Raw genomic sequence first — 18570 nt, 5'->3', positions numbered from 1 at the left:
ATGGGGAGTATGGATTAGCTGTTTCTTTTTGTACAGTCCTATTTGTTTATGCAAAATGTCCAGAGTCCTGTTTATCTATTGTCCTGTCCTATCTATTGATTTCTGTGTTTGAAAGTCATAGTCTTTCTGTTTCCTCTTAGCCTCATGTTTGCAGATTCTTTTTAAATGAAAAGGCATTCACTTTGCAAAAATTATGCTCCTGCTCCCTGGGCTTGTACCAGATAAAACCTCTTGATCCATTCAGCTATTGTCATTAGGTGTGGGTGTTTTATTTGTCTGAAACCATAATGGGACATTACTAGTTTTGCTGTTATTGAAAGAATGCTAAGTCAAAGACAGTGATCATTAGTACGCTCCAATACAACCCATTTCAGTTGTCATGGTTAAGAGGATGTGTGTTAGAGTCATTCCCTGATTTCTCAGAGTGCTTCACCCAGAGGTGAGGACTTGCATTGCCACCTCTTCTGGAGAGGAATAACACAATACTCTCAATATAGGAAAATGATCAGACTTCAGGCTATAGTGCCCTGCTGTGCCTTTAGAATTATATGTGAGTGAGTTCAAGTATCTGCAGTTCCTTTTCTTTTTAAAATATGAGTATTTTTGGATGTAGGTATAGAGAAAAAAAAGATTTTTAAATAGCAGTGAATGCAGACCTGTTTCGTTTAAAACTTTTACTACCCTGACAACTTAGGGAGGCAGGTGTAGTATTTGCAGACAGCCCTATGGGCACTGGTATTTCAAACTGATTTTTCTAAACAAATACCTCTTCAGCTCGAAAGACTCGCTTAGGAAACAAAATGCTGTAGTTCTTTTACTCTTCTTGATATTGAAACTTTCAACTGTGGTCCCTTCATAATCCTCAAAGGCTAAGGAATGGCTTATCTTGAACTGTTCTTAATTTTTTTGATTGTTCTCCTTACACTTTCCTTTAAACCAAAACATTATTAAATATGCATAAATTACTGCCCAGATCTATGAGACATGGTAAAATTCTGAAAGGCTATTCACTTAAGTTCCTTCAATACCTATACAGGATTGATCCTTTTGATATACTTCTTAATGGTTATTAAATTTAGTGTGTTGCCTATGGAATAAATAGTTTGTCATTATTTACATAAAGAAACCTGTAACAAGTACTTCATTATTGTCAGACTCCATCAAAAGGTATACCTCTTCTTCCCGAGGAAATAAATATAAGTAAAATTAATAAATAATGATAATTAAATATGTACCTAAATAATGGTATACATGAACTGGATGTTATTTCTAGATCATGTACATTAGCTACTTTGTCATATATAAATAAAACTCAGCAATATTTCTGTTTTTCTAATCAGTTATTAATATGAACCATTCAGAGATCAAGAGTGTGTCCAACTCTAGCAACATCAAAGAACACTAGACTAGTCATTTTTACCATAATGTTCCAAAGACTAAAAAAAAAAATTTTAAAATAATTTAAAATGTCTAAAAAATCTTGCAGATTTTCAGTTAAGTGCTTTACAACTAATAATGTTCTCTGTATTGCAGGATGCTGTGAGGAGTTTTAAAAAAGCTATGAAGCTCCTGATGACCTCAGCAAAAATCCTGCCTAATACATTTGAGACTGCAGAAATGTATTATCTCACAGGCCTGTGTTACATGGAGCAAAAAAGTTTATTACGGGTTGGTGTTAATTATATAGAATACATTAGACTTTGACTCCACTGCTTGTAAACAACCACCATGATAACTGAGCGAATTATTTCAATATTTTTAAACAGCCTCCACTGCCTTTAGCAATTTTCTTTTGAATTCATGATGTACATTAGACTGTCTTGCAAGCTTGTGAGTCATTTTTCCAGCACTAATGTTATGATTTTTTTTAATGTATGTCATTAATTGCCATTCTGATGGAATAAAGAACATGAATTTCTTTTGTGTTTATCAATGTCTTCACAGATCTTACAGACAAACAACACTCATGTAGGAGTATTGGTGGCTTAGTGAATTGGTAGTTAACTTGGACAAAGGAATTCCTAGTTTATTGTATTATGGAGTTGTTTGTAATTTGTTAACGGCTTTCTATATTACTGTAGCTCATAACACCCCTAGCTGGTTCTCTTTGGCACTTATGTATGACACTTAAGAAATAAACTGCATTACCTAAGAAAAATATACTTCCCTTCTTTCAACAAATCAATACTTTTAACTGTATTAGAGACTTTATTGAAAACTATTGAAAGCTTACCAGTGAGCTTTGTGGCAGGCCTAGTGTGAGTTCATGCAAATGTTTTTTCTGTGTTGATATTTTAATAAATGTTTCGGTTTTTGATTTGCTAAAAGGCTCAAGAAAGAAACTAGAAACATTTGAAATAACAAAATTTCACAGGGAAGAGAACAATTTCTTGCCTTGTCTGCTTCCAACCCCATTTGTCAAAAGTGATATTCTTTTGGAAGGAGGCTGTCAAAATTGTCTGAAATATCTAATGTGGTAATACATGACAATTGCAAAATGTGACTTTCTGTGTCAACATACATCTGATATTACAGCTGTAGATCCTGGAAAAGCCCATGACTTTGTAACCTAATGTACAATGTAGAGGAAAAAAATATCTGGATGTATTTTAAAGGAGTTGCATACGAGCCATGTTAATCCATTGTCCATCAAAATAAACAACTTCACTACTTCATCTCTTACAGACAGAAGACCATGTGCGTGGTTAAACTTTTGCAGTCTCACTGAAGAAATGAGATTATTAAATGAGTTAGATTGTGCCTCCTTGAGGCTATGATTGCATTAGGTAGGGTGTTAAATGTTACAAAATTTTAAGTAGCAGTAAATGGATGAAAGTGATAAAAAACAATGCAGGTACATGGTGGGTTCCAACTGCAAAAATAGGTCATATCTAGCTGTACAAAAGAATCAGTTCGTTAGGCTATGGTTTCAGCTGAACAAACAGACCATATTTAACCCTGATGATATGTCATCCTTTTAGGCCCGTGATGCTTTTAGTATGGCTATCAGAATACATTCAAGTTACCCTGATGCTTTTTATCAGCGAGGGCTGTGTAGAATGCAGCTCAGAGAAGCTACGTGCATCCGAGATTTCAATCGAGCACTTGCTCTTTGTCCATCACATTTCCAGGTAATATAAAGTCTCCTGATAGTTTGGTTCTGTGGGAGATTTTTTGGATGGGTTCAAAGACTGAAAGGTTTTGCATTTATGGGTGTATTGCCTTGTAATCTGCCAGCAAGCACATGGCAAGCATTGAATAAAAGAAATTACAAGCTTTGTAAGATGTATGTTTTTATAAACTTGTAATTTCTGTCTTCTATTTAACCTTTGTTTTATAATGCTAAACAAAGCTGTTTTCTACCATGTTGTCATTCTGTCTTCATCTCTACAGGCATATATGAGTCGTGCTGCTTACTATGGAAGTAAAGGTAGATACTCTAAGGCAATTCTGAATTGCAATGAGGCGATCAAAATTCTGCCTAGCAGTGCACGAGCTTATTTTTACCGAGGGACTTTAAAGTATCAGAATAAGGTGGGACTATCTTTGTTGTACTTTTGCATTCTCCCTTAAAACTTATAATGTGTCTTACTTGACACTTGAGAATGGTGAAATAATGGTAGAAGTGTTGCTACTGGAAACCAGGAATTCCACCTGATTATTATACTTCCCATTCCCCATTGAAGCTACTCTCTGGTTGTTCTGTGTAACTGAAAATTATTGATGGGTTGGAGAAGCTACTGGAAATCTATCTGGTTATTCTCCTCTTAAGTTCCATGGAATAGATTCTTACCTAGTGATAGACAGAAGTACCAAAACTCCACAAAAGATATCTTCGATGTTAGGTTAAGATATAAAATGTAAGCTAGTAAAATTAAGAATCAGTTATGTATTGCAGTATATGGATGTGATGTAAGAAAACACTAAGAATGTTTGTTTGGCCAGTCTTTGCACAAATAGAGCTTCTGAAGAAGTGCTCCCACTGCCGTAAGGACTGCAGAAAGTAGTCCATAGAGGACATAGTGAAATGGTTGGATGCCTTCCAGTACTAATGAAGAACCAAAATGTAGAACTATGAAATAAAATTTTACAATATGCTATTATTTGAGGAAGCATGTGTAGTACCATGAACTCTGAATTACAATTTATTCATAGTATTTTTTCATTTGCAGACCTTTAAAGCTGCAATTGAAGATCTTTCAAAAACTATTGACCTCGACAAAACCTGCATTTTGGCATATTATAACAGAGCCGTCTGTTATCATCAAATAAAAGACTTCAGAAAAGTATGGTATTAATTTTTGTCAACATCACATGAGCACTCAATTGTTCGTATTAGCTAGTAACCTGTTATTGACAATTAGTCTAAATTTATGACCTCTTGCAATGTCTTCCTGAATGATTGTGCTCTTCAGGAAATTGTTTAAAATAAATGTTTTTTTGGTCTCTACTATCATAATACTTGCATTTGATATCCCTTTGAAAATATAAGAACTATATCCAGAAGAAGACTACCTCAAAATGGGGATTTGGACTACATCCAACCCTCTCTCACAGTCCTGTTTTTCTGGACATGTTGATACTTCTGTCAACTTGCCTGTGAGCTGCCTCTGAGGGTTTCTGCTTTCTACCTTTGTTATAAAGCAAAGGCACAACAAGGTGCACAAAGGCACTGTGAAGCATCAGACTGGGAACACAATGATGTTGAACTGTCTTTTTGATGAGGCCTGTTTTCCAAGACAGAGTTAGTTTTGAAGTATTTAAGCTCAGATGTCTCAAGTCAAATCGACCTTGGGCAAAGGCCACTTGTGCTTAGAGGTTAATTGGCCAAGAATGATGCAGATGGGTAAAGAAAAATAGGTGATTACAGTAACTGAAGGTAAAAGTTTAAGATGTGAAAATGATAGTTCCTTCATAAATAAGGAATTATGAAAGTTGTTCTTTGCTATCACTCTCCAGAAAAGCCACTTAAAGTACAAGGGAAGTTGCAGAAAAATGTAGTATATTATTGACAGAAGAAATTTACAAGATCTAACAAGAACTGGATTGTTTTTTTTAAAGCTGTTTCTAATATCTAGCTTAGTTTAGAAGTGACAAAGAATAGAACTTCTCTTAAGTGGCTAATAGATGGAATAATGCAATCAAGGACATTTTTGTCATATTACCTCTAAACTGTCTAGTTATTCTTAAGTATACTATATGAGTTCAATCTTCAGGTGAAAAAAGAGTTGGGCTAGAACTTCTTCAGATCAAGCATTGTTAAAATACTGTTCAGTTTCGATAAATTTGAGAATTGAGGCTTCTTCAGTCTACCTAATCATATCACTGTTTGCTCTTTTACAAAATTTACACCCAAATTTAGTTAATACAACTAGTGTTTAGATTTCTCAATAAAAATAATTTATATTTGAAGATGCTTAATTTTAAAAGTACCTTACTTTGACATTAATTAATGACGAATTAATCTAGAATAATTTGTTGTGTATTTTTTAATAAGAATTTGGACATAAAATTTAGCAGTAGAAGTAATTAAGATTTATTTCTAACTCTGAAATTTATATAATGGCAGAATAAGTTTTAATTATGTCTATTTAATATATTTGCATTATCTTTCCTTCCATTCTCTAGGAATGGGTATCTATGTAATTACAGGAGGCTCCAAATTCAGTTAAATTCAATGTGGAAACTGTGAAACATTGGAATAGCCACACTGAAGTCTGTGCTTAAACACATGATTTGTAGGAGTTTGAAAGCGTGTCTTTTAAATTTTGAAGTATCATTGTATCTCTCTGAATAAATTATGGTTTAAAATACATTTTATGTTTTTGTAGGCCTTGAAAGATTATGGAATTCTTCTTCTGCTTGAATTGAGTAAGGAAATATCTTTCAAAGTGTTAATTAATCGTGGACTACTCTGCGTGGAACTTGGTGATTATGCTAATGCATGTGAGGTACAAAATCCTTCTTTGAGTAAAGGAAATGTAGAGTTTTCTGTTAAACATAAGCCATTGCTGATATAAAGACCAGCTTGACAGTTTTTATATTATCCTGAAATAGTTTGTGCCCAGTTCTCATTTGCTCCACACCTAATACCAGCCTGGCTGAGAAGATGCAAATAAAATGCAGTTTTACTTGTTTTACAGTTTTATGCTACTAGAGTTAAACATGGGAGTTGCACAAAATTTAATAAGCCAGAACCTGATTTTTCCTTCTTTTTTAATCTTGAAGTAATTTGTTGAGTCCAAATGAGTACTAATGAGTACTAATTCATTCACTAAACAAATTGAGGTTCTCATTGAGTGGGCTTGTTTTATTCCTCTGTGTACGTGTGTGTGTGTGTAACTGACCATTTTTGTTGAAAGGGCAGGAAGGGTGCAACCTCAAGATAATTTTCTTAAATGTAAAAAAATATTATGTGTTTCTGATGCTGACTCATAGTGCAGATGACTCTCATTCCGTGGGACTCCATGTGGTATAGCAATAGCGGGCTTGAAACCTAACAGCGTTAAACATTACTCTTTCACACACATGGATTTTCATTTTTTAATTTTAAGTAGCTTTAAAGTTTTCTAAAAGTTTTATTTTTTTTAAAAGCGTTGCTATGTATTTTTAGTGTAACTGGTGCATTCATTGCTTCCGTTGTGGACTAGTGACTTTAAAATGTGTTACCTTCTTTATGTGATAGCAACAATTTCAGCGTAGGCATTCTAAAAATTGAGTAATATTTCTTATTTGCAAATAAAAAATGAAGAATGAATATGAATCCTGTTCCAATGACCTGGAAGAGTCCTATTGGAAGTGCACAACAAAAGCTCTTTACAGTTGGTAGACCTTGCACAGAAATAATTTAAGTAGAAATATTGTGTTATTGGTCTTTTATGCTTCAAGGTGCAGTTGATCAGAATAGTTCAGAAAAGAGGCTGAGGTGGTACAAACTGATACATAAGGCCAGTAGAAAGAGACTGGGTCAGAACCAGCAGGATGAGCAAGAAATTCTTTGAATGGATTGTAGTGAAAGCAAATATACAAAATGGTAATTGAACAACAGACACAAAAAATAACAGCTTATTTAAGAAAAACATTAGTGATTACAAATATGCTTGAGACCTTCTTATGTGTCAGTTCTGATAGTATTTTACTGCAAGGAGTATATCTGTATACACATATAGTGCTGGTTGAATTAGGATGTACTTACTTAAGTACAGATACATACTACTTGAAGTGAGTGTATTCCTGAATTGGGTACACTGGAAGAAAAAGGAAAAGTTAAAATTCAGTCTATATAAGATCTGAATTGCTATATAGAAGTGTCTTTTCCTGTTGATTCTGTGAAATGTGCAGTTACCTGTAAGGATAGCACCTTTGGTTTAAGTAAACCAAACCTGGTCCTTGGAACTCTCATCCTGATTTTGCTCTGCTCCATACACAGAGCAGAGTGTATGCTCCAAACTGTGCACATGAAGAATCCCGTTAGCTTTACTGGGTATTCTTTGAAAGGCTTTGCTGGATGGGAACAGTGTGTCTCAGTAGTTTTTTAAAAACAGACCTATAATTTTATGATAGCATGTTCACCAAAAGGGAGGTTTTATTTTAACAAAATATTAACATATACATAAATATATGCATATCATTATTTTGCCACTTTTGCAATTCCAAAAGTACTAAAATCTTCCACGTAATTTTATTTTTACAATTTGAACAAGTAAATGCTTTCTAAGTTGCAGTTCAGTGGATGCATCAGCTAAACCACTCCTACTGCATATTGATTGCTTTCCCATGCAGAAGCCTAAAGTGCTTCCTTACATCATAATTGAAATGATTGTATTTGATTTTAAAAGCACCTGTACAGTTTTTACAATTGAACCACATATATCAAAACCACAAGCATTTTGAAAAATGTTCTGAATGTTAGTAAAAGGCAAAAGTCAGAAGCCCTATGAAGTCTTTCAGTGGAACATTGTGCATAGAGTGTCCCAATGCAAATATGAGTTTGGTTTACTCCATTTGTCAAAGTCATAACAGAAAGTAACTACATAATTTTATTATTGGGATAATTCTATTGAAATTGAATATAGCAAAATATATTATCAATATATATGTATTTAATAATAGCAGCTGAGGTACAGTATTTCTATTAAAAACAAACAAAAAATATCTTTCTGGGAGGTTTTGTTTCTGGAAATGTTGCCTTCAGCTTTGTAGAAATACCATGATACCACATAACTTTGAAGATTTTTATTCTTTCAAAGTCTGGGACAAGAAGTATAAAAGCAGTTAAATACATCTCCAGTACTTCTGAATGTATAATGCCTTTGTCAGACATCATCTCTGGTTTTCTATAGAAGTATAAAATTGTTTAACTAAAACCACAGTTGTAGGTGAAGTGAAACACTATCAGTTTGCATGGTTTGATATCTGGTCTTTTCAGGACTTTAAAGAAGCAACGTTGCTTAGTCCATATGATAGCCAGGTCTTTCAAGCTATTGGAATCTGCTATCATAGGTAAGAAATGTAGTTTTGTCTGATGGAGTGTAGAAAAATGAAATAATTCCTGAGCTTTATATTCTTTTTCACCTTTTTGTATACAGTATGCTGAGAACTGTGGGAGGGGAAAATGGTAAAGAGGAATGGAAAAAAGAAAATTAGATACTTTGCAAGTTTAATAACTGGTATTAAAATCTGGTATCAAGCAACTATGTGTTCATGACAGCTTTAGGAGGAAATACTAGGATGATAAAAAGAACCAAGAGAAGGAATGAAGAACAAAGAATTCTGAGATAAACAGAGTTGGGTTGGTTTGTTCAGAATTAGTTAGGGTGCAATTTCTGTTTACATATGCATTTTTGTCCTTTAAAGAAAGGCAAAAGCCTCAATGGTCTTCCTTGCCTGGATTTTTTATTTGGAAATTCTAAACTGTAGTTTCATCAAGATGAGGTTTATTTAGAAAGACTAAATTAAATCTGTTAATCACCTAAAATAGATATAAATTGGAAGAAGTAAGATGTACATTAGTATCTTAGTCCTAGTGGCATTTGGAGTTGATAGCTCCTATTTCACACAAATATCACCTATAATAAAAAGGAAATTTTAAGTGCTATCTACCTATTGGTTTAGTCTAATCTATTTTATTCTACAGTTATTCTGCCATTGATCACTGCTTAACCTTGCTGCTGCTAAGGCAGTGTGGAGGTGGACATACTGAGGACTGTAGCATCAAAACTTTTTGTGTTACTATGCCTGTACTTAGGGCATAACTGACTCCATCTTTCAGTGTCTGGATGATGTAGAACTCATACAGCAATGTTGAATCCTGCTTCTAAGAAGTGACCCTATGATTTTGGTGCCCATGTCTATATTCAGCTGGCAAAAGGAGTCCCTAGTAACTATATAACTCAGCTATATAACCCATTTTAAGATGCATTTGGGATTCATCCTGTAGTCTCTAACCTCATGACTGCCTATCAAAAAAATTTGGAATGAAGCCCTCATTTGTTGTTGCAACTTTTAAAAAGCATTTAGTTTACAACCCGTAAAGTTATTTGTTAGCTAAATATATTTAATCTTTCCTCTTTTGGTAAAGAAGTCAGGCTGTGGTTCAGGTAGACATGGGTAGCTTACATTTGAACAATACCTTATCTTTCAGTATCTTCTTGGTAAAACAATTTTGTACTTTGTCATGTTAAAGTTTTTGCTTTATGTGTAAAGATACTTACTAGCATTCATTGACATTTCAGGTATTTAGTCCTTTTTACTGCTACTTGGTATACCTCAGGTGCATCAAGTTTTTAAGAATGGAGTTCTACATTTGGCTTACTCTTAGGCCAGCATGGTCTTTGCTTAGAACACTGAATATCGTCTCTTTACCCTGCAAGTTTAGCATTGTTTGGATAAGTTCAAGAATTGGAATGAGAAAAAACAGAGAGAAGGCTTGTATTAGAAGTAAATTATTTATGTCTGAAACATCTGTGTCTGAACAGTCTACCAAAAACATGTTTGGTCATGACATTTGGACAGCATGAATGACTCAGATAAAGTCTCTCTGTTGAGTACAACTGTTGGAAAAGTGAAATCTTGGCCCAGCAAAAATTAATGAGAGTTTAGCTGTTTTCTTTCTCAGGCCAAGGAATTGAAACTGAAGTCTGCAAGGTCTTACACCGACTACCTTCAATGTTATAAACAGCAGAGAGCACATACAGAAAGCAAACTTAAGGAAAAAAGAAAAGTGTCCCTTTCAGTCAGAATTGAACTACTTTCAATGGGCATTATGGGGTAGTATTTGCTGATTATTCATAAATTAAGAATTTTATTTATAGAAACTTTAAATAGCAAACATTAATATCTCTATTTATAGAAACTTTAAACAGCAAACATTAATATCTCTATTTTTAGACTTAATGAGTTTGAAGAAGCTGTGAGGTCATTTGACCAGGCTCTCAAACTAGATCCTGTTTCTGTGGATGCCTATGTTGGACGAGGAAATTTGTACATGGAAAATGGACATGAGGCTGGTTGTAAACAAGCACAGAAAGATTTCTTGAGAGCTATTCACCTGAATCCAAAGTGTATAAAAGCCAGAATTTGCTTAGGATACAACTTCAAGGTAACACACCAAAATTCATTGTTAATGTTATGTTTAATCAGACAAAATAACATCGATCTCATATGCATACATTTATATAATATGTACAATAATCATAATAAACATAAAATCATCCATGTACTTTAGACAAACCTTATGGCATCTTCTGTCTTTTTAAGTGAATGGATAGACCATTATTCTTTTCACTTTTGTGCCCAATCTTGTTGGAGGTCTGCTCTTGAATAATGGAATATCAAGTAACCTTACACTAGTTTGATTTGTGTATATGGTTCTCTGATAAACTAACATTAAGAACTGGCATGTTTTGTGTGTATGAGTTCTTTACTGAAGTAAAAAGCAGCCAAAGTGTTGACAAATCTGTGTAAAACAAAATCTTGTATGTAATTATCAAAACTACACTGTTAGCAAATCTGCTAAAATCCCTTGGTGAAGGCCATATATATAATGATCTCTGAAAACTGCTTACTTACATAGAAAATGAACTTCTATATTAGCAAAGGGATATATGATATGACTTGGCAGGTTTTGTCTCTGTCCAATTTCTGTCATTCAGTTACTGTGCTTTATTATATCCAGTTGTCTGAAATGTCTTGAATTGTCATGGTTCTTGTTGCGGATTATTTTTTGCCAATGTAAATGAGGGATTAATGTTAGTAGCCTGTGTCAGGTAGTCTTGCATAGGTGTCATGCAAATTTCCTTTTACAGCTTTGCCAATTCACTTAAATTCTAACTAATGCTTTCACAGTGCTTTGGGAAGTACTGTGCAAGAGAAAAATCTGGAGTGACTACATTGGTGAGTAGGTAGGAATAAAACGTGGGTAAGAATTAGACATCTTAGGTGCAGGAGGCAATCCAGAAAGTTCACATAGTGGCAGGTGCTTAATTTCTGAGAGGCCTAATTCTCACTAGATGCCTTCTCTTAAGACTTATACCTTTTGGGACTTAAACATAGACACATGTGGAGAAGTATTTTGATGTGAGGAAATAGATGATTCACCTTCCACCTTTGCTTAATTAATACATATATTAGGCAAAAGGTTTACATTTTGCCTGTGGTCCCAAGTGGCCTACTTGCCCAGAATTAAGCACTTTCTTGATTGTGTTAAGTCCTTCACAATGTACAGTATACCAGAATTCCATTTGACCATCCAGGGGAGGTACTTTTGCTGAACAGCCTGGTGGTTTAATTTTATTGTCATGCGAAGTCTTCAGGTCACAAGCTAATATATAGCCCATCAAGAGTTGAATCTGGTGAGGGACATGAAGGTCAACAAGAAAGGCTTCTACAAGTATATTAGTAGCAAAAGGAAAATTAGGGAAAATATGGGCCTGCTGCTGAATGTGACTAGAGGTGCAGTGATAAAGGACATGCAGAGGTACTCAATGCCTTCTTCACTTTGGTCTTTACTGGTAAAACTGGCTTTCAGGAATCCCAGGTCCCTGTGACCAGACCTTCTTTCCAGAGCAAGGAAGACTTGGCCTTGGTGGACGAGGATCAGGTTAGGGAATATTTAAACAAAATAGACATACACAAGCCCATGGGACTTAATAGAATATACGTACAAGTGCTGAGGAGCTAGCCAACATCACTATGAGGCCACTCTCAATTATCTTTGAAAGATCATAGCAATCGGTAAACATTCCTGAAGACCAGAAGAAAGTAAATGTCACTCCTGTCTTCAAGAATGGCAAGAAGTAGATTCTGGGGAACTACAGGCAGGTCAGCCTCACTTCAGTCCCTGGAAGGGTGATGAAGCAAATAATTCTGGAAACTATTTTTAAACACATGAAGGACAAGGTCATTGGGAGTAGTCCACATGAGTTTATGACGGAGAAATTTTGCTTAATCAACCTGATAGCCTTCTATGATGAGATGAATAGCTTGGTGAATGAGAGGTGAGCAGTGAATATCGTTAATCTCGACATTAGCAAAGCTTTCAGTAGTCTTTCATAAGGTCTTCATAGAAAACCTGGTGAAGTACGGTCTAGATAAGTGGACAGTGAGGTGAAATGAAAACTGGTTGAACTGTCAGGCTCAAAGGGTCATTATTAGTGCAATAAAGTCCAGCTGGAGGCCGGTCACTAGTGAGGTACCCTCAGCAGGCAGTAGGAAGTCCAATACTGTTTAACATCTCAATTAATGACCTGGATGATGGGGTGCACCTTCAGCAAGATTGCAAATGATACAAAATTGGGAGGTCTGGTTGATACACAAAATGGTTGTGCTGCCATTTTTAGAGGGATGACGCGCTAGACGGCTGGGAAAAATGACAAAGAGGAACCTCATGAAGTACAACAAAGGAGAGTGCGTTCTACATCTAGGGAGTAATAACCATGCACCGCTACAAGCTGGTGGCTGACTGGCTTAAAAGCAGATTTGCAGAAAAGGACTTGGGGGTCCTGATGGACAACAAGCTGACGTTGTCAGTAATGTGCCCTTGCAGTAAAGAAGGCAAGTGATACCCTGGGCTATATTAGAAGCAACATTGCCAGAAGGTCAAAGGAGATGATCTTTCTCCTCTACTCAGTATTGGTGAGGCCACGTCTGGAGTACTGTGTCCAGTTCTGGGCTCTCCAATACAAGAGAGACAAGATGATTAAGGCCTTGAAGCATCTGTCATACAAGAAGGGAAAGAGAGATGAAGGCTCAAGGGGGAAATCTTATAAATAGGTATAAATATCTGATGAAGGACTATAAATAAAGTGGAGCCAGGCTCTTCTTAATGGTGCACAGTGACAGGACAGGAGGCAATGGGTACAAACTGAAATACAGGAAATTCCTTTTAAACATCAGAAAACTTTTTTTTTTGTGTGCTGTGAGGCTGACTGAACACCAGAACAGATTACACACAGAGGTTGTGGAGTCTCCATCCTTGAAGATATTCAAAATCTAACTGAACATGGTCCTGGGCAACCTGCTCCAGCTGATCCTGCTTTGAGCAGGGGGTTGGCCTAGACAATCTACAGAGATCCCTTCCAAACTAAACCATTCTGTGATTCTGTGATGTAGAAGAGGTAATATTTGCAGTTAAAACAGTTGTGACAGATACATGACATAGTTGCAAAGACAATGAGTATTGCATAATTAACAAGATATTTGAAAATTAACAAGGTATTTGAACTAATTTTTTAAAAAATTTAGTTAACTGCATTTGTAAATATAAGCATGCTTCCATTCTCTGCTGTAATTTTTTAAGTAGGACCATCAGTATGTTTAACATTTCTTATGTTTCTTATTATGGACATATTACAATTCATTTTAGGCCCTTGGAAAGCTTCAGAGAGCATGGAGCCAATTTACAGTTGCCATTTGCATTGATTCAAAATGCCATGCTGCATATGATGGACGAGCTTCAATCTGTCTTCAAATGGGTGAAACTTTTGCTGCATTTCAAGATATAAATGCCGCACTAAAGGTAGATGTGATATTACTAAAATCTACCTGTTGCTATGAAGCCAGCCAATACTGACATTAATAGTTGCCAATTTGGATTAGAAGGTGCAATTCAAATCTTTTTAAAAGTAAATGTATCTTTGAAAGCCAGAATAAATTACTGCAAAAGTGTAATTTTTCCCTGAGTAAGAATGTATCTATGTTTTCCTTTCAGCTCACTACCACTGCTCCACTGCTAACAAATCGGGGTGTCATCAGTCAGTTAATGGGATATCTACCCTGTGCCATGAAGGACTATCAACAAGCAATTTCTGTTGACCCAAACTATGCATTAGCCTATTTCAATGCAGCAAATATCTACTTCCATAATCGACAGTTTTCACAGGTAAGTCTACAGTCTGTCTTTATACTCTCTTCAGAACTTTTTTACTTGAATAAATACTGTTGGTATAAAGCTGTCTTTAAGTGTAACTATCGTGAGGCTTTCTTACTTCAAATTTCATGGTCCTCTCCCAGCAGATGATTGATCTGTAGTAATTAATAACAAATAGTTGCCCTACTACTGTGTATTTTATCATTGATATGAATGAACTAAGATTCATGACACCTAGGATACACGTCACAAAAATTTGTAAATAACTGTGATACCAAAATCTAACTAATGATCAGTAACTTCCCCCCCAGCCTAATTCCTGCACATTAAATAACTTGCCCAGATTCACTATAGCACCATGAAAAGAATCTCCTGCTGATGACCGTCAATCAAGACGTCAGATCTTCCTTCTGTTACCACAGTAACTTTGGAGTTTTAAATCACCTAATTCTGCTTAAATACAGTGGGTATATTCAAACACAGAAGAGTTGGATACTGAAATTCCTCTTGTGAGAGAATCTGAAATCTGCTTGAAGGCAAGGTTCATTTATTTTTCTCTGCGTGAGGAGGCCTGTGCCATGATTTTTATTTGGTTTTCCAGTCACATTTCCTGGGCATAGGCTCAGGCGTTTGTTTGATTGGAGGTTTGTGGTCCAGCAGCTGTGGAAACCCAGAACCAGCATGGATGCTTCAGCACATTTCATCTACTTGAATTAATTCTCTCCTAGAGTTGCATCTGTAAACACTTCAACTTGTACTTAATTAAGGAATTCATCATGTATAGTACAGACTTGGCATACGGTGTTAAACCTAGATTGTACTTCATAAAGCACAAGAAATAGGTCATGTAAGAAAAAAAATTAATGTTCTTGTGTGTTTCTCTGAATTAGACTCCTTGTTGCTCTTCAACATTAGTTAGACTTGGATCAGAAATTCCTTAGGAGTCCAAGGTCAGTGCCCTGCATATGGCTTCTTCTGTGATCATATAATCTCTTTTCATATGCATCTGATATCATTCTTCCATGACTGGTCTTGTGTAGGCTGTTCTTACTTTTTACTGTGTTTCTGTGACTCCTTACTGTCTCACAGAGGCTGTCTTATTATGAAGAAAGGAGTTCAAGAATAGGTGTTGCATTATAAACTATTTTCTATGTTAATTCAAGTTGGCCTTAGTGTGTAGCTTATTTCTTCTACTACAGTTACAATTCAGCATAAACAGCTGTTACTTTTTAAAAGTCTGTTTGGATGGTGATCGACCTATTTGTGGATAAACATGCTGGTGCTGTGTCTCTGTGCACAAAGAACGCTGAATAGAATGAGTAAAGACTTAAGAATACTAACGACTAAAAGAAACAAACTGGAATTTACAAGTTGTACATAAGCCATTTCCCCAAATTTTAAGAGCGTACTTTGTCTCCAATTCATGTGTTTTGCAGGCCTATTGCTATTATTCAAAGGTATTGCAACTTGACCCAAGAAATGAATCTGCTGTTATGAATCGTGCTATTACAAATGCATTACTAAACAATATTGAAGAAGCAAAAGAAGACTTTGAGAAGGCAATTTGTCTCTGCCCATTCTCTGCAGCAGTGTATTTTAACAGGGCAAATTTCTATTATGGATTGAAGCAATATGAACTAGCTGAGAAAGACATTTCAACAGGTAATCTTTGTTTACTTGTCATGATTATGTTTGGTAGCATACTAACAATTATGATGATAAATTACTTGGCTTTATTTCATGATTCAGAAAGTGTGTGTCTATTTTGGCTGGTATGTTTTCTACCTAATTTGATCAGATATTATGATGTGATGAAAAAGAGGAAGTTAAAGTAAACATGCTAATTAATTGTGGGTTTTTTCCATTCTCAAAATTGGAAGAATATGTAAATTAGAAGATAAACTGTTTCATATAATATGTGTCATTAGCAGCTGAACAGAGCCCCATTCTAAATGAAATTGTGGCAAGAAGTTAATGGGAAAATACTATATTTACTACGTCTGAAAAATTTTTATGAGTTTGTGTGTGTGTGTGTATGTGTTAAGATATGTAGGTGCCTAGAAAATGGCATTCAAGTAGCTTATTTTATATATGAACATGAAATTTAATGAACATGCTCTTTGTAGAATAAGTTTTGAAACAGTGTTTGGCTTCCATAAGCTTTTCTGTTGGGAATAGACATGTTTCATAGAGAAGAGGAACTGAATCAAACTTTCATCTTGATCTTAGTAAAAACCAAAGCTTTTGTTCAGGTTCAAAACAGCTGAACTGTATTACTCCATTGCTGCTTTTGTCTTTGCTACTAACATGAGATTCAGCAACTCTGGATACACAGGCAAACTTCTTCCAGTAACTAAAGCTATGTTTAGTTTGTATTAAATTCACTGAAACAAAATTTAGTAATGTGACTTTGATTGGACAACACTTGATTGCACAGGTAATCATCTTTCCTGAAAGAATAACTCTCTTCAGATTTTTTTTTTTTTTTTTTTTTTTTTAGAAATTAGTTTACTTTTACAGTGAAATTTGTCAAAATAGTGTTTTTACTTTATGGCTTTCATGACTAATGTTTTCATAGTGTTAGGTGGTGAAAATTGACTAGACCAGGGAGCTGTTTGATTTTCAAAAAATGTTCTCTCTGAAGCTGAATTTTAAAACAGCAGATTAAGCTTTCCAAGAAGTACCTGAATCCTTTTCATACAATGGAGAAACTGAATAAGATACTGGGTTCATTGCCATGTTCCAGAAGTTGGATGGTAGTAGTTCTCTAAGATTTTGCTTCTATTTCAGAGGAAAGCATAGTTTCTGCTGTTGGGGCAAAGTTAAAGTGGGGTTCATAAATGGCATCAAAACCAGAAAAAACCCCCAAAGTATAAATAAGATAACAAAGTTGCCTGCCTCTTGATGTAAACTTAATGTATGTAATGTTTTTTCTTGTGAAAGCATGTCTGGAGAAGAATTTGAGCACTGACAAAAGTTTTTGGATGATGCTTTTCTTTATAATCATGTGATAATGTAAAAAAAAAAAAAAAAAAAAAAAAAAAAGCCTAACATTCTATTTCTTATTTTTACAGCATTGTCAATTCAACCTAATGATGCCTTGATGTATAAATTTAGAGCTGATATTCGTGGTAAATTGGGTTTCTATAAAGAGGCTGTAGAAGACTACAAACAAGCAATCAGCATTCAAGAACAGATTGATTCCATGTGAAAAGATACCAGTTCTCATACTACTTGGGTTCTATTTACAGATTTCTCAGACCTATAATTAAAAAAGTCTGACATGCAAGAAAAATTTATAATTTATCTTCATTTTTATATATTCTACACACATTTTATTCTCCTAAATAAGTACCTTGATTGTGCAAAACTAGCCAGAGTTGTTTAAGAATGAAATGCCACATTTAATTTTTATGAGTTATATAGATTGTTCTTTATTTGTTAGTGTCAAGAGATAATTGATTGCGTTGTTTGCAAAATGAAGGACAGAGAAGAGGAATTTTTAGGCAAAAGACCTCAACTGTATTGGTTATAGAAGGATAAAAGAGAGTACACTCTCCCTCCCCCCCAGATATAAATGCTTACAGTGATGCTGATTATATGTCACATGGACCATCTGGGAAATAAATATTCTAAGATGGCTACCAAATGCTTGTGACTGCTAACTAGGTCTCACTTTCTTCCTGATCTTTCTTCTATACCTCTTCATAAGATTTCCTATTCCCTGTCACTCACATGGTTGGGGAAAGCCATTGTGCAAGGTCTATCTGTTGCAGTGCGTGAGAACTACTCCAAGAACTGAAATTTGAGAAGGACATGATTCAGTTTGTGAGTAAATAGTTGAGGCTACTTGCTTTCAATTAAATATATTATGCTGTGCCAGCTTGAAAAATGTATAAATAATAGATCATAGGTTTGTGTTCTAAGCTGTAAGAATGCGCTTAAGAACAGGCTCTCACCTAAATGTGGAGATTGAAATGTAAATCTATGTGACCAAAATTTAAAAATTGTCAGGCCCTACCCATGTACTAAATTAAACCCCCAAGTTTGGCATAGTATGGTGCAGATAGCAAAAGGATGAAGCAAAACAGATGCCTTTGTTCTCAGGAAAGAGAAGAAAGAGGAATGTTAAGGTCTTATTCAGCAAGCAGTCCTGTGGTTTCATACAGTGAAAAGATTTCTAAAGGCACAAATGGCACTTC

At 35.1% G+C, this 18570-nt stretch overlaps 1 protein-coding gene across 1 annotated transcript in view; it reads left to right on the top strand.

Annotated features, from left to right (window-relative positions):
- TTC6 (tetratricopeptide repeat domain 6) overlaps positions 1-17579 on the top strand; it is a 63520-nt gene extending 45941 nt beyond the window's left edge. Inside the window, exons 21-31 of the mRNA XM_049826003.1 lie at positions 1534-1668; positions 2982-3131; positions 3394-3534; positions 4173-4286; positions 5832-5951; positions 8429-8502; positions 10390-10600; positions 13865-14017; positions 14210-14380; positions 15805-16030; positions 17443-17579. Of these exons, the coding sequence (XP_049681960.1) occupies positions 1534-1668; positions 2982-3131; positions 3394-3534; positions 4173-4286; positions 5832-5951; positions 8429-8502; positions 10390-10600; positions 13865-14017; positions 14210-14380; positions 15805-16030; positions 17443-17579 (1632 nt within the window). The remainder of the gene's footprint in view (positions 1-1533; positions 1669-2981; positions 3132-3393; positions 3535-4172; positions 4287-5831; positions 5952-8428; positions 8503-10389; positions 10601-13864; positions 14018-14209; positions 14381-15804; positions 16031-17442) is intronic.
- The last annotated feature ends 991 nt before the right edge of the window (positions 17580-18570 follow it).

This window comes from Accipiter gentilis, chromosome 22 (assembly GCF_929443795.1).
Source record: "Accipiter gentilis chromosome 22, bAccGen1.1, whole genome shotgun sequence".
Classification (NCBI taxonomy): Eukaryota; Metazoa; Chordata; class Aves; order Accipitriformes; family Accipitridae; genus Astur; species Astur gentilis.
The sequence above is the reverse complement of the archived record's forward strand: the minus strand, read 5'-3'. Positions and strand labels throughout refer to the sequence as shown.